The 14,394-nt window shown below is 49.8% G+C and overlaps 2 protein-coding genes across 9 annotated transcripts in view; both read right to left on the bottom strand.

Moving 5' to 3' along the window:
* LOC110523075 (protein Hook homolog 3) overlaps nt 1–14,394 on the bottom strand; it is a 75,820-nt gene that overhangs the window by 45,588 nt on the left and 15,838 nt on the right. For 6 of the 8 annotated variants that reach the window (XR_005051609.1, XR_005051610.1, XR_005051611.1 and 3 more), the window contains exons 5-8: nt 7,006–7,073; nt 6,196–6,258; nt 5,993–6,076; nt 1,158–1,220 (exon numbers count right to left, since the gene is read on the bottom strand). Coding sequence is in view for 3 of the 8 variants with exons in the window: in XM_036976584.1 (XP_036832479.1) it covers nt 1,158–1,220; nt 5,993–6,076; nt 6,196–6,258; nt 7,006–7,073 (278 nt within the window). In the remaining 5 variants the exon portion in view is untranslated. The remainder of the gene's footprint in view (nt 1–1,157; nt 1,221–5,992; nt 6,077–6,195; nt 6,259–7,005; nt 7,074–14,394) is intronic. The other 2 variants (XR_005051613.1, XM_036976587.1) reach the window with 1 other exon arrangement.
* LOC118964547 lies at nt 2,219–5,894 on the bottom strand. The gene is made up of 2 exons (XM_036976588.1): nt 4,018–5,894; nt 2,219–3,891 (listed from the first exon to the last, which is right to left on the bottom strand). The coding sequence occupies exons 1-2, from the start codon at nt 5,888–5,890 to the stop codon at nt 3,860–3,862; spliced, it is 1,905 nt and encodes a 634-aa protein (XP_036832483.1). The 5' UTR covers nt 5,891–5,894; the 3' UTR covers nt 2,219–3,859.

Raw genomic sequence — 14,394 nt, 5'->3', positions numbered from 1 at the left:
CGTTGGCCATCTGTTGAGGAGGTCCCCCCGTTGGCCATCTGTTGAGGAGGTCCCCCCGTTGGCCATCTGTTGAGGAGGTCCCCCCGTTGGCCATCTGTTGAGGAGGTCCCCCATTGGCCATCTGTTGAGGAGGTCCCCCCGTTGGCCATCTGTTGAGGAGGTCCCCCCGTTGGCCATCTGTTGAGGAGGTCCCCCGTTGGCCATCTGTTGAGGAGGTCCCCCATTGGCCATCTGTTGAGGAGGTCCCCCCGTTGGCCATCTGTTGAGGAGGTCCCCCGTTGGCCATCTGTTGAGGAGGTCCCCCGTTGGCCATCTGTTGAAGAGGTCCCCCGTTGGCCATCTGTTGAAGAGGTCCCCCGTTGGCCATCTGTTGAAGAGGTCCCCCGTTGGCCATCTGTTGAAGAGGTCCCCCGTTGGCCATCTGTTGGGGAGGTCCCCCGTTGGCCATCTGTTGAGGAGGTCCCCCGTTGGCCATCTGCATGTTTCTCTACTGCTCTATTCTCTAGGCTAGAGGTTAAGAGCGTTGGGCCAGTAATGGAAAGTTCGCTGGTTTGAATTCCTGAGCAGACTAGGTGAAATATGTTAACGTCCCCTTGAGCAAGGCACTTAACCCTAATTGCTCCTGTAAGTCACTCTGGATAAGAATGTCGACTAAATGAGTAAAATGTTAATGTAAAATGGTGAGACAGAACACTGCTGCCAAGACCAAAAACCAAGCACCCAAGCACTTCCTACCACTGGGACGTCTTGGTAACACACTAGGAAGTAAACATGGGGAGGGGGAGGAGAATTAGTCTGGACGGGCAGGGTGGGTGGTTCTTGGTGAGACACAGAACTGAGGTGGGCATGACAGGACAGCTGACTAATACGCCACACAAGCTGTGTCCCAAATGGCACACTTCTCCCTAAATAGTGCACTACTTTTGACCAGGGTCCCATAAGGCATCCCATAGAGCTCTGGTCAATAGTAGTGTACTACATAGTGAATAGGGTGCCATTAAGGGTGCCATTAGGGAGGCAGACACAGTCAAAGGAGCCTGGATTTCAAACAGGAGATGCTGTTATAGAAGCAGAGAGCACACTTCAAATCCAGGGCTTTCAATTCACACGCCAAATGACAAGGACTGAGAGAAATTAGGAATAAAAAGGTTATTTACCCTCTCCTCTAGTTCAATATACTCTAACCTCAGTCTATCTCGCTGCTCCTGTACATGGAAAGCCTTCAAAGCAAGGGACATAGTAATATAGGTTCAGTGCAGACAGGTCAGGAGAACAGAACGGGACAGGAGAACGGGACAGGAGAACGGGACAGGAGAACGGGACAGGAGAACGGGACAGGAAAATGGGACAGGAGAACGGGACAGGAGAACGGGACAGGAGAACGGGACAGGAGAACGGGACAGGAGAACGGGACAGGAGAACGGGACAGGAGTACAGGACAGGAGAACGGGACAGGAGAACGGGACAGGAGAACGGGACAGGAAAACGGGACAGGAAAACGGGACAGGAGAACGGGACAGGAAAACGGGACAGGAAAACGGAACAGTAGAACGGGACAGGAGAAAAGAACGGGATAGGAGAACAGAACGGGACAGGACAATAGAACAGGACAGGAGGACAGGACAGGAGAATAGAACAGGACAGGATAATAGAACAGGACAGGAGGACAGGACAGGAGAATAGAACAGGACAGGAGGACAGGACAGGAGAATAGAACAGGACAGGATAATAGAACAGGACAGGAGGACAGGACAGGAGAATAGAACAGGACAGGAGGACAGGACAGGAGAATAGAACAGGACAGGATAATAGAACAGGACAGGAGGACAGGACAGGAGAATAGAACAGGACAGGATAATAGAACAGGACAGGAGGACAGGACAGGAGAATAGAACAGGACAGGAGAATAGAACAGGACAGGAGAATAGAACAGGACAGGAGAATAGAACAGGACAGAGAATAGAACAGGACAGGAGATTAGAACAGGACAGGACAGGAGAATAGAACAGGACAGGAGGACAGGACAGGAGAATAGAACAGGACAGAGAATAGAACAGGACAGGAGATTAGAACAGGACAGGACAGGAGAATAGAACAGGACAGGAGGACAGGACAGGAGAATAGAACAGGACAGGAGAATAGAACAGGACAGGAGAATAGAACAGGACAGAGAATAGAACAGGACAGGAGATTAGAACAGGACAGGAGAATAGAACAGGACAGGAGAATAGAACAGGACAGAGAATAGAACAGGACAGGAGATTAGAACAGGACAGGAGAATAGAACAGGACAGGACAGGAGAATAGAACAGGACCATGTTATCAAATAGAAGAGAGAACAGACATAGTGAACACAGTACTCGGTTCTAGAATACCAGAATGAAGAAAACCTGGATGCCATTTGGTTTTAGTGGAAGGAGCCTAAATGGAATGCCGTCCTACCACGATTAAGGGCACTGTCACCAAGAAGTCTTCATGGGTCCAACAGACTCCAAATTCGGGTCCTAAAAATCTGACTTTTGTCTCAGATCTGGGTTGGGTCTGATATAATTGCCAAGGGTCTCGGGTATGTGTAAAAAATAAAAATGGTATTTACCGACCAGACCCGTCGTCTGTTCATTTAATTTAATGTGCGTGACGTGGTGAGAACTGCGTGAGCTTGTTATCTGTGTCAGCCAACTCAATAAAACGTATAGCTTATGTGTCCTGCTGAAAGCGGTTCTGGCTGCTCACCTCACGTACAGCTGCTGCTGAGGAGAGAGAGTGAAAGGAGTCTTGACCTAGGCTACTGTTGACTGGGAAGATGGAGGCCTTTTTCATTGACGTAAAACATCAATTAGAGAAGAAAGAGGACAGTGAAAAGAAGCCGACAAGCGGAATGTCCTCGGGGACAAACGTTTTAATATGGTGGTGGACAAACGAGATGAACGTTGGCCAATGAACGTTGGCCAATGAACGGTGGCCAATGAACGATGGCCAATGAACGGTGGCCAATGAACGGTGGCCAATGAACGGTGGCCAATGAACGTGTGCAGCTTGTGTTTGGAGGTTTGACGCAATAGTATTTATTATAATTTGTTTTAATCATTATTATTATTATTGTATATCATTATTACTATTTTATGCCTATTTAAGAATCTAGGAACCGTTTTTTAAACAAGTTCTTTATTAAAATATGCAACAAATGTTTTTGTTTCATTCTGTTGAGTTATTTTCTTCTTTGGGCCAAATGAAGTTTAGACTGTAATGCTGTGTTTGATGTTTTTAAGGACGAGTAACTGTGGACCATTTGGCCAATGGTGTTCCTATATCGATGGTGCTGGCAGGACCCAGTCGGAGGTGACTTTCTCTCCCTCTTTCTACTCTCAGATCTGAACCGGTCTGAACTGGTCTGAACTGGTCTGAACCGGTCTGAACTGGTCTGAACCGGTCTGAACCGGTCTGAACTGGTCTGAACTGGTCTGAACCGGTCTGAACTGGTCTGAACTGGTCTGAACCGGTCTGAACTGGTCTGAACTGGTCTGAACTGGTCTGAACCGGTCTGAACAGGTCTGAACTGGTCTGAACTGGTCTGAACCGGTCTGTTTGGTTCTGTTTTTCCACAGGCCTTTACGGAACGGGTCTCAAGGTCCATTCGGAAACGCGTCTCCATTTAAAGATAAATAAATAATGTATTTATGCATATCGGGATCAGGTGGGAAAGACACAGATTTATTTCAGGAACGAACGGGTCCAACTATTTTAGACCAGTGAAGACCTTAACCGTTAACTTTTACCCCTGGTATTCATATGGAGGTTTTAACCATTGTACTGAGGATATTTATTCCAACAACCATTATAACAAAGGTTTGACTTACTTTCAACTATAGGACACCATCGTAAACCCATGACCTTCTACTACGGCTGTACAGTATCTAATTGAAGTCAGAGACAACATTGTTGTGAACCCATGACCTTCTACTACGGCTGTACAGTATCTAGTTGAAGGCAGAGACAACATTGTTGTGAACCCATGACCTTCTACTACGGCTGTACAGTATCTAATTGAAGTCAGAGACAACATTGTTGTGAACCCATGACCTTCTACTACGGCTGTACAGTATCTAGTTGAAGGCAGAGACAACATTGTCGTGAACCCATGACCTTCTACTACGGCTGTACAGTATCTAGTTGAAGGCAGAGACAACATTGTCGTGAACCCATGACCTTCTACTACGGCTGTACAGTATCTAGTTGAAGGCAGAGACAACATTGTCGTGAACCCATGACCTTCTACTACGGCTGTACAGTATCTAGTTGAAGGCAGAGACAACATTGTTGTGAACCCATGACCTTCTACTACGGCTGTACAGTAACTAGTTGAAGACAGAGACAACATTGTTGTGAACCCATGACCTTCTACTACGGCTGTACAGTATCTAGTTGAAGGCAGAGACAACATTGTTGTGAACCCATGACCTTCTACTACGGCTGTACAGTATCTAGTTGAAGGCAGAGACAACATTGTTGTGAACCCATGACCTTCTACTACGGCTGTACAGTATCTAGTTGAAGGCAGAGACAACATTGTCGTGAACCCATGACCTTCTACTACGGCTGTACAGTATCTAGTTGAAGTCAGAGACAACACTGTCGTGAACCCATGACCTTCTACTACGGCTGTACAGTATCTAGTTGAAGGCAGAGACAACATTGTTGTGAACCCATGACCTTCTACTACGGCTGTACAGTATCTAGTTGAAGGCAGAGACAACATTGTCGTGAACCCATGACCTTCTACTACGGCTGTACAGTATCTAGTTGAAGTCAGAGACAACACTGTCGTGAACCCATGACCTTCTACTACGGCTGTACAGTATCTAGTTGAAGGCAGAGACAACATTGTTGTGAACCCATGACCTTCTACTACGGCTGTACAGTATCTAGTTGAAGGCAGAGACAACATTGTTGTGAACCCATGACCTTCTACTACGGCTGTACAGTATCTAGTTGAAGGCAGAGACAACATTGTTGTGAACCCATGACCTTCTACTACGGCTGTACAGTATCTAGCTGAAGGCAGAGACAACATTGTTGTGAACCCATGACCTTCTACTACGGCTGTACAGTATCTAGTTGAAGGCAGAGACAACATTGTTGTGAACCCATGACCTTCTACTACGGCTGTACAGTATCTAATTGAAGTCAGAGACAACATTGTTGTGAACCCATGACCTTCTACTACGGCTGTACAGTATCTAGTTGAAGGCAGAGACAACATTGTTGTGAACCCATGACCTTCTACTACGGCTGTACAGTATCTAGTTGAAGGCAGAGACAACATTGTTGTGAACCCATGACCTTCTACTACGGCTGTACAGTATCTAGTTGAAGGCAGAGACAACATTGTTGTGAACCCATGACCTTCTACTACGGCTGTACAGTATCTAGTTGAAGGCAGAGACAACATTGTTGTGAACCCATGACCTTCTACTACGGCTGTACAGTATCTAGTTGAAGGCAGAGACAACATTGTTGTGAACCCATGACCTTCTACTACGGCTGTACAGTATCTAGTTGAAGGCAGAGACAACATTGTTGTGAACCCATGACCTTCTACTACGGCTGTACAGTATCTAGTTGAAGGCAGAGACAACATTGTTGTGAACCCATGACCTTCTACTACGGCTGTACAGTATCTAGTTGAAGGCAGAGACAACATTGTTGTGAACCCATGACCTTCTACTACGGCTGTACAGTATCTAGTTGAAGTCAGAGACAACATTGTTGTGAACCCATGACCTTCTACTACGGCTGTGCAGTATCTAGTTGAAGGCAGAGACAACATTGTTGTGAACCCATGACCTTCTACTACGGCTGTACAGTATCTAATTGAAGTCAGAGACAACATTGTTGTGAACCCATGACCTTCTACTACGGCTGTACAGTATCTAGTTGAAGGCAGAGACAACATTGGTCACGTAAAGGAATGAACCCAAAACTTAAGGCCAACCTGCATGTCCAGCTCGTGACATCTCTGTGCGATCTCCTCCTTGGTGGCTAGAGCCTCGTTCAAATCCTCCACTGTCTTCTTCAGCTAAAAATACAACTAGTATGTCAATTAACATGGAATTAACATGGACAAATACAAATCACACGATTTTAGTGTAAGACACAGTGTAATGTAGCAAGAGAACATTCTCCGTAACGTCTCACCTGTCTATCGATGTCGGCGTACGAGTCGTTTCCTCCCATTACAGGACACTCTTTGCTCATCAGCTACAACAGAGAGAATCATACACAGTGTGATGTCATCTGTTATAACACATGGATACTCTACACAGTGTGATGTCATCTGTTATAACACATGGAGATCAGATGCAGTGTGATGTCATCTGTTATAGCACATGGAGATCAGACACAGTGTGATGTCATCTGTTATAACACATGGAGATCATACACAGTGTGATGTCATCTGTTATAACACATGGAGATCATACACAGTGTGATGTCATCTGTTATAACACATGGAGATCATACACAGTGTGATGTCATCTGTTATAACACATGGAGATCAGACACAGTGTGATGTCATCTGTTATAACACATGGAGATCATACACAGTGTGATGTCATCTGTTATAACACATGGAGATCAGACACAGTGTGATGTCATCTGTTATAACACATGGAGATCATACACAGTGTGATGTCATCTGTTATAACACATGGAGATCAGACACAGTGTGATGTCATCTGTTATAACACATGGAGATCATACACAGTGTGATGTCATCTGTTATAACACATGGAGATCATACACAGTGTGATGTCATCTGTTATAACACATGGAGATCAGACACAGTGTGATGTCATCTGTTATAACACATGGAGATCATACACAGTGTGATGTCATCTGTTATAACACATGGATACTCTACACAGTGTAGTATGTCATATAAAGGAAACAGGAAATGGATCTCTAGAGTAAAAAACACAGCCATTTGAAATGTTTACAAAGGCTTACCTCCTGAATGGCTGTCATGACAACATGTTGAACAGATTCCTCCAGCATCATTATGGTCTGGATGTATTCTACAGGGGCAGAGGAAGACAGCACGAATGAAGAAGAAGCACCCGCAGTGTCACAATGACAAGAACTGAATGTGATGAAGCCGAGAGATAAGCTGGAAGCCTCATCTTACACACTTCCTCAACTGAACTCTGTGTCCTGTCTCTAGGACAGGGCTGTGTACTGTCTCTAGGACAGGGCTGTGTACTGTCTCTAGGACAGGGCTGTGTACTGTCTCTAGACTCTAGGACCAGGCTGTGTACTGTCTCTAGGACAGGGCTGTGTACTGTCTCTAGGACAGGGCTGTGTACTGTCTCTAGGACAGGGCTGTGTACTGTCTCTAGGACAGGGCTGTGTACTGTCTCTAGGACAGGGCTGTGTACTGTCTCTAGGACAGGGCTGTGTTCTGTCTCTAGGACAGGGCTGTGTACTGTCTCTAGGACAGGGCTGTGTACTGTCTCTAGGACAGGGCTGTGTACTGTCTCTAGGACCAGGCTGTGTACTGTCTCTAAACTCTAGGACCAGGCTGTGTACTGTCTCTAGGACAGGGCTGTGTACTGTCTCTAGGACATGGCTGTGTACTGTCTCTAGGACAGGGCTGTGTACTGTCTCTAGGACCAGGCTGTGTACTGTCTCTAGGACAGGGCTGTGTACTGTCTCTAGGACCGGGCTGTGTCCTGTCTCTAGGACCAGGCTGTGTACTGTCTCTAGGACCAGGCTGTGTACTGTCTCTAGGACAGGGCTGTGTACTGTCTCTAGGACAGGGCTGTGTACTGTCTCTAGGACAGGGCTGTGTACTGTCTCTAGGACAGGGCTGTGTACTGTCTCTAGGACAGGGCTGTGTACTGTCTCTAGGACAGGGCTGTGTACTGTCTCTAGGACAGGGCTGTGTACTGTCTCTAGGACAGGGCTGTGTACTGTCTCTAGGACAGGGCTGTGTCCTGTCTCTAGGACCGGGCTGTGTCCTGTCTCTAGGACCGGGCTGTGTACTGTCTCTAGGACCGGGCTGTGTACTGTCTCTAGGACAGGGCTGTGTACTGTCTCTAGGACCAGGCTGTGTACTGTCTCTAGACTCTAGGACCAGGCTGTGTACTGTCTCTAGGACCAGGCTGTGTACTGTCTCTAGGACAGGGCTGTGTACTGTCTCTAGGACCAGGCTGTGTACTGTCTCTAGACTCTAGGACCAGGCTGTGTACTGTCTCTAGGACCGGGCTGTGTCCTGTCTCTAGGACCAGGCTGTGTACTGTCTCTAGGACCGGGCTGTGTCCTGTCTCTAGGACCAGGCTGTGTACTGTCTCTAGACTCTAGGACCAGGCTGTGTACTGTCTCTAGGACAGGGCTGTGTACTGTCTCTAGGACAGGGCTGTGTACTGTCTCTAGGACCAGGCTGTGTACTGTCTCTAGGACCAGGCTGTGTACTGTCTCTAGGACCAGGCTGTGTACTGTCTCTAGGACAGGGCTGTGTACTGTCTCTAGGACAGGGCTGTGTACTGTCTCTAGGACAGGGCTGTGTACTGTCTCTAGGTCAGGGCTGTGTACTGTCTCTAGGACAGGGCTGTGTACTGTCTCTAGGACAGGGCTGTGTACTGTCTCTAGGACAGGGCTGTGTACTGTCTCTAGGACAGGGCTGTGTACTGTCTCTAGGACAGGGCTGTGTCCTGTCTCTAGGACCGGGCTGTGTCCTGTCTCTAGGACCGGGCTGTGTCCTGTCTCTAGGACCGGGCTGTGTCCTGTCTCTAGGACCGGGCTGTGCCCTGTCTCTAGGACAGGGTTGTGTACTGTCTCTAGACTCTAGGACCAGGCTGTGTACTGTCTCTAGGACCAGGCTGTGTACTGTCTCTAGGACAGGGCTGTGTACTGTCTCTAGACTCTAGGACCAGGCTGTGTACTGTCTCTAGGACCAGGCTGTGTACTGTCTCTAGGACAAGGCTGTGTCGAATAATAACTCTAGGACCAGGCTGTGTACAGTCTCTAGGACAGGGCTGTGTACTGTCTCTAGGACCAGGCTGTGTACTGTCTCTAGGACCAGGCTGTGTACTGTCTCTAGGACCAGGCTGTGTACTGTCTCTAGGACAGGGCTGTGTACTGTCTCTAGGACAGGGCTGTGTACTGTCTCTAGGACAGGGCTGTGTACTGTCTCTAGGTCAGGGCTGTGTACTGTCTCTAGGACAGGGCTGTGTACTGTCTCTAGGACAGGGCTGTGTACTGTCTCTAGGACAGGGCTGTGTACTGTCTCTAGGACAGGGATGTGTACTGTCTCTAGGACAGGGCTGTGTCCTGTCTCTAGGACCGGGCTGTGTCCTGTCTCTAGGACCGGGCTGTGTCCTGTCTCTAGGACCGGGCTGTGTCCTGTCTCTAGGACCGGGCTGTGCCCTGTCTCTAGGACAGGGTTGTGTACTGTCTCTAGACTCTAGGACCAGGCTGTGTACTGTCTCTAGGACCAGGCTGTGTACTGTCTCTAGGACAGGGCTGTGTACTGTCTCTAGACTCTAGGACCAGGCTGTGTACTGTCTCTAGGACCAGGCTGTGTACTGTCTCTAGGACAAGGCTGTGTCGAATAATAACTCTAGGACCAGGCTGTGTACAGTCTCTAGGACAGGGCTGTGTCCTGTCTCTAGGACCGGGCTGTGTCCTGTCTCTAGGACCGGGCTGTGTCCTGTCTCTAGGACCGGGCTGTGTCCTGTCTCTAGGACAGGGTTGTGTACTGTCTCTAGGACAGGGTTGTGTACTGTCTCTAGACTCTAGGACCAGGCTGTGTACTGTCTCTAGGACAGGGCTGTGTACTGTCTCTAGACTCTAGGACCAGGCTGTGTACTGTCTCTAGGACCAGGCTGTGTACTGTCTCTAGGACAAGGCTGTGTACTGTCTCTAGGACCAGGCTGTGTACTGTCTCTAGGACCAGGCTGTGTACTGTTTCTAGGACCAGGCTGTGTACTGTTTCTAGGACCAGGCTGTGTACTGTCTCTAGGACCAGGCTGTGTACTGTTTCTAGGACCAGGCTGTGTACTGTCTCTAGGACAAGGCTGTGTACTGTCTCTAGGACCAGGCTGTGTACTGTCTCTAGGACAAGGCTGTGTACTGTCTCTAGGACAGGGTTGTGTACTGTCTCTAGGACAGGGTTGTGTACTGTCTCTAGGACAGGGTTGTGTACTGTCTCTAGGACAGGGTTGTGTACTGTCTCTAGACTCTAGGACCAGGCTGTGTACTGTCTCTAGGACCAGGCTGTGTACTGTCTCTAGGACAGGGCTGTGTACTGTCTCTAGACTCTAGGACCAGGCTGTGTACTGTCTCTAGGACCAGGCTGTGTACTGTCTCTAGACTCTAGGACAAGGCTGTGTACTGTCTCTAGACTCTAGGACAAGGCTGTGTACTGTCTCTAGGACCAGGCTGTGTACTGTCTCTAGGACCAGGCTGTGTACTGTTTCTAGGACCAGGCTGTGTACTGTCTCTAGGACCAGGCTGTGTACTGTCTCTAGGACAGGGCTGTGTACTGTCTCTAGGACAGGGCTGTGTACTGTCTCTAGGACAGGGCTGTGTACTGTCTCTAGGACAGGGCTTTGTCCTGTCTCTAGGACAGGGCTGTGTACTGTCTCTAGGACAGGGCTGTGTACTGTCTCTAGGACAGGGCTGTGTACTGTCTCTAGGACCAGGCTGTGTACTGTCTCTAGACTCTAGGACCAGGCTGTGTACTGTCTCTAGGACAGGGCTGTGTACTGTCTCTAGGACAGGGCTGTGTACTGTCTCTAGGACAGGGCTGTGTACTGTCTCTAGGACCAGGCTGTGTACTGTCTCTAGGACAGGGCTGTGTACTGTCTCTAGGACCGGGCTGTGTCCTGTCTCTAGGACCAGGCTGTGTACTGTCTCTAGGACCAGGCTGTGTACTGTCTCTAGGACAGGGCTGTGTACTGTCTCTAGGACAGGGCTGTGTACTGTCTCTAGGACAGGGCTGTGTACTGTCTCTAGGACAGGGCTGTGTACTGTCTCTAGGACAGGGCTGTGTACTGTCTCTAGGACAGGGCTGTGTACAGTCTCTAGGACAGGGCTGTGTACTGTCTCTAGGACAGGGCTGTGTACTGTCTCTAGGACAGGGCTGTGTACTGTCTCTAGGACAGGGCTGTGTCCTGTCTCTAGGACCGGGCTGTGTCCTGTCTCTAGGACCGGGCTGTGTACTGTCTCTAGGACAGGGCTGTGTACTGTCTCTAGGACCAGGCTGTGTACTGTCTCTAGACTCTAGGACCAGGCTGTGTACTGTCTCTAGGACCAGGCTGTGTACTGTCTCTAGGACAGGGCTGTGTACTGTCTCTAGGACAGGGCTGTGTACTGTCTCTAGGACCAGGCTGTGTACTGTCTCTAGACTCTAGGACCAGGCTGTGTCCTGTCTCTAGGACAGGGCTGTGTACTGTCTCTAGGACAGGGCTGTGTACTGTCTCTAGGACAGGGCTGTGTACTGTCTCTAGGACCAGGCTGTGTACTGTCTCTAGGACCGGGCTGTGTCCTGTCTCTAGGACCAGGCTGTGTACTGTCTCTAGGACCGGGCTGTGTCCTGTCTCTAGGACCAGGCTGTGTACTGTCTCTAGACTCTAGGACCAGGCTGTGTACTGTCTCTAGGACAGGGCTGTGTACTGTCTCTAGGACAGGGCTGTGTACTGTCTCTAGGACCAGGCTGTGTACTGTCTCTAGGACCAGGCTGTGTACTGTCTCTAGGACCGGGCTGTGTACTGTCTCTAGGACAGGGCTGTGTACTGTCTCTAGGACAGGGCTGTGTACTGTCTCTGAGACAGGGCTGTGTACTGTCTCTAGGTCAGGGCTGTGTACTGTCTCTAGGACAGGGCTGTGTACTGTCTCTAGGACAGGGCTGTGTACTGTCTCTAGGACAGGGCTGTGTACTGTCTCTAGGACAGGGCTGTGTACTGTCTCTAGGACAGGGCTGTGTCCTGTCTCTAGGACCGGGCTGTGTCCTGTCTCTAGGACCGGGCTGTGTCCTGTCTCTAGGACCGGGCTGTGTCCTGTCTCTAGGACCGGGCTGTGCCCTGTCTCTAGGACAGGGTTGTGTACTGTCTCTAGACTCTAGGACCAGGCTGTGTACTGTCTCTAGGACCAGGCTGTGTACTGTCTCTAGGACAGGGCTGTGTACTGTCTCTAGACTCTAGGACCAGGCTGTGTACTGTCTCTAGGACCAGGCTGTGTACTGTCTCTAGGACAAGGCTGTGTCGAATAATAACTCTAGGACCAGGCTGTGTACAGTCTCTAGGACAGGGCTGTGTCCTGTCTCTAGGACCGGGCTGTGTCCTGTCTCTAGGACCGGGCTGTGTCCTGTCTCTAGGACCGGGCTGTGTCCTGTCTCTAGGACAGGGTTGTGTACTGTCTCTAGGACAGGGTTGTGTACTGTCTCTAGACTCTAGGACCAGGCTGTGTACTGTCTCTAGGACAGGGCTGTGTACTGTCTCTAGACTCTAGGACCAGGCTGTGTACTGTCTCTAGGACCAGGCTGTGTACTGTCTCTAGGACAAGGCTGTGTACTGTCTCTAGGACCAGGCTGTGTACTGTCTCTAGGACCAGGCTGTGTACTGTTTCTAGGACCAGGCTGTGTACTGTTTCTAGGACCAGGCTGTGTACTGTCTCTAGGACCAGGCTGTGTACTGTTTCTAGGACCGGGCTGTGTACTGTCTCTAGGACAAGGCTGTGTACTGTCTCTAGGACCAGGCTGTGTACTGTCTCTAGGACAAGGCTGTGTACTGTCTCTAGGACAGGGTTGTGTACTGTCTCTAGGACAGGGTTGTGTACTGTCTCTAGGACAGGGTTGTGTACTGTCTCTAGGACAGGGTTGTGTACTGTCTCTAGACTCTAGGACCAGGCTGTGTACTGTCTCTAGGACCAGGCTGTGTACTGTCTCTAGGACAGGGCTGTGTACTGTCTCTAGACTCTAGGACCAGGCTGTGTACTGTCTCTAGGACCAGGCTGTGTACTGTCTCTAGACTCTAGGACAAGGCTGTGTACTGTCTCTAGACTCTAGGACAAGGCTGTGTACTGTCTCTAGGACCAGGCTGTGTACTGTCTCTAGGACCAGGCTGTGTACTGTTTCTAGGACCAGGCTGTGTACTGTCTCTAGGACCAGGCTGTGTACTGTCTCTAGGACCAGGCTGTGTACTGTCTCTAGGACCAGGCTGTGTACTGTCTCTAGACTCTAGGACAAGGCTGTGTACTGTCTCTAGACTCTAGGACAAGGCTGTGTACTGTCTCTAGACTCTAGGACAAGGCTGTGTACTGTCTCTAGGACCAGGCTGTGTACTGTCTCTAGGACCAGGCTGTGTACTGTCTCTAGGACCAGGCTGTGTACTGTCTCTAGGACCAGGCTGTGTACTGTCTCTAGGACCAGGCTGTGTACTGTTTCTAGGACCGGGCTGTGTCCTGTCTCTAGGACCAGGCTGTGTACTGTCTCTAGGACCAGGCTGTGTACTGTCTCTAGGACCAGGCTGTGTACTGTCTCTAGGACCAGGCTGTGTACTGTCTCTAGGACCAGGCTGTGTACTGTCTCTAGGACCAGTCTGTGTACTGTTTCTAGGACCAGGCTGTGTACTGTCTCTAGGACCAGGCTGTGTACTGTCTCTAGGACAGGGCTGTGTACTGTCTCTAGGACAGGGCTGTGTACTGTCTCTAGGACAGGGCTGTGTACTGTCTCTAGGACAGGGCTTTGTCCTGTCTCTAGGACAGGGCTGTGTACTGTCTCTAGGACAGGGCTGTGTACTGTCTCTAGGACAGGGCTGTGTACTGTCTCTAGGACCAGGCTGTGTACTGTCTCTAGACTCTAGGACCAGGCTGTGTACTGTCTCTAGGACAGGGCTGTGTACTGTCTCTAGGACAGGGCTGTGTACTGTCTCTAGGACAGGGCTGTGTACTGTCTCTAGGACCAGGCTGTGTACTGTCTCTAGGACAGGGCTGTGTACTGTCTCTAGGACCGGGCTGTGTCCTGTCTCTAGGACCAGGCTGTGTACTGTCTCTAGGACCAGGCTGTGTACTGTCTCTAGGACAGGGCTGTGTACTGTCTCTAGGACAGGGCTGTGTACTGTCTCTAGGACAGGGCTGTGTACTGTCTCTAGGACAGGGCTGTGTACTGTCTCTAGGACAGGGCTGTGTACTGTCTCTAGGACAGGGCTGTGTACTGTCTCTAGGACAGGGCTGTGTACTGTCTCTAGGACAGGGCTGTGTACTGTCTCTAGGACAGGGCTGTGTCCTGTCTCTAGGACCGGGCTGTGTCCTGTCTCTAGGACCGGGCTGTGTACTGTCTCTAGGACAGGGCTGTGTACTGTCTCTAGGACCAGGCTGTGTACTGTCTCTAGACTCTAG

This window comes from Oncorhynchus mykiss, chromosome 5 (genome assembly GCF_013265735.2).
Source record: "Oncorhynchus mykiss isolate Arlee chromosome 5, USDA_OmykA_1.1, whole genome shotgun sequence".
In the NCBI taxonomy this organism is placed as follows: Eukaryota; Metazoa; Chordata; class Actinopteri; order Salmoniformes; family Salmonidae; genus Oncorhynchus; species Oncorhynchus mykiss.
The sequence above is the reverse complement of the archived record's forward strand: the minus strand, read 5'-3'. Positions and strand labels throughout refer to the sequence as shown.

Excerpts from the sequence above, each read along its gene's own strand:
- LOC118964547 (XM_036976588.1), bottom strand. The coding sequence starts at position 5,890 with ATGTTGTCTCTGACTTCAATTAGATACTGTACAGCCGTAGTAGAAGGT. Across the intron at positions 3,892-4,017 it reads CTGTACAGCCGTAGTAGAAG|GTCATGGGTTTACGATGGTG; the intron begins GTCATGGGTTCA and ends CCGTAGTAGAAG.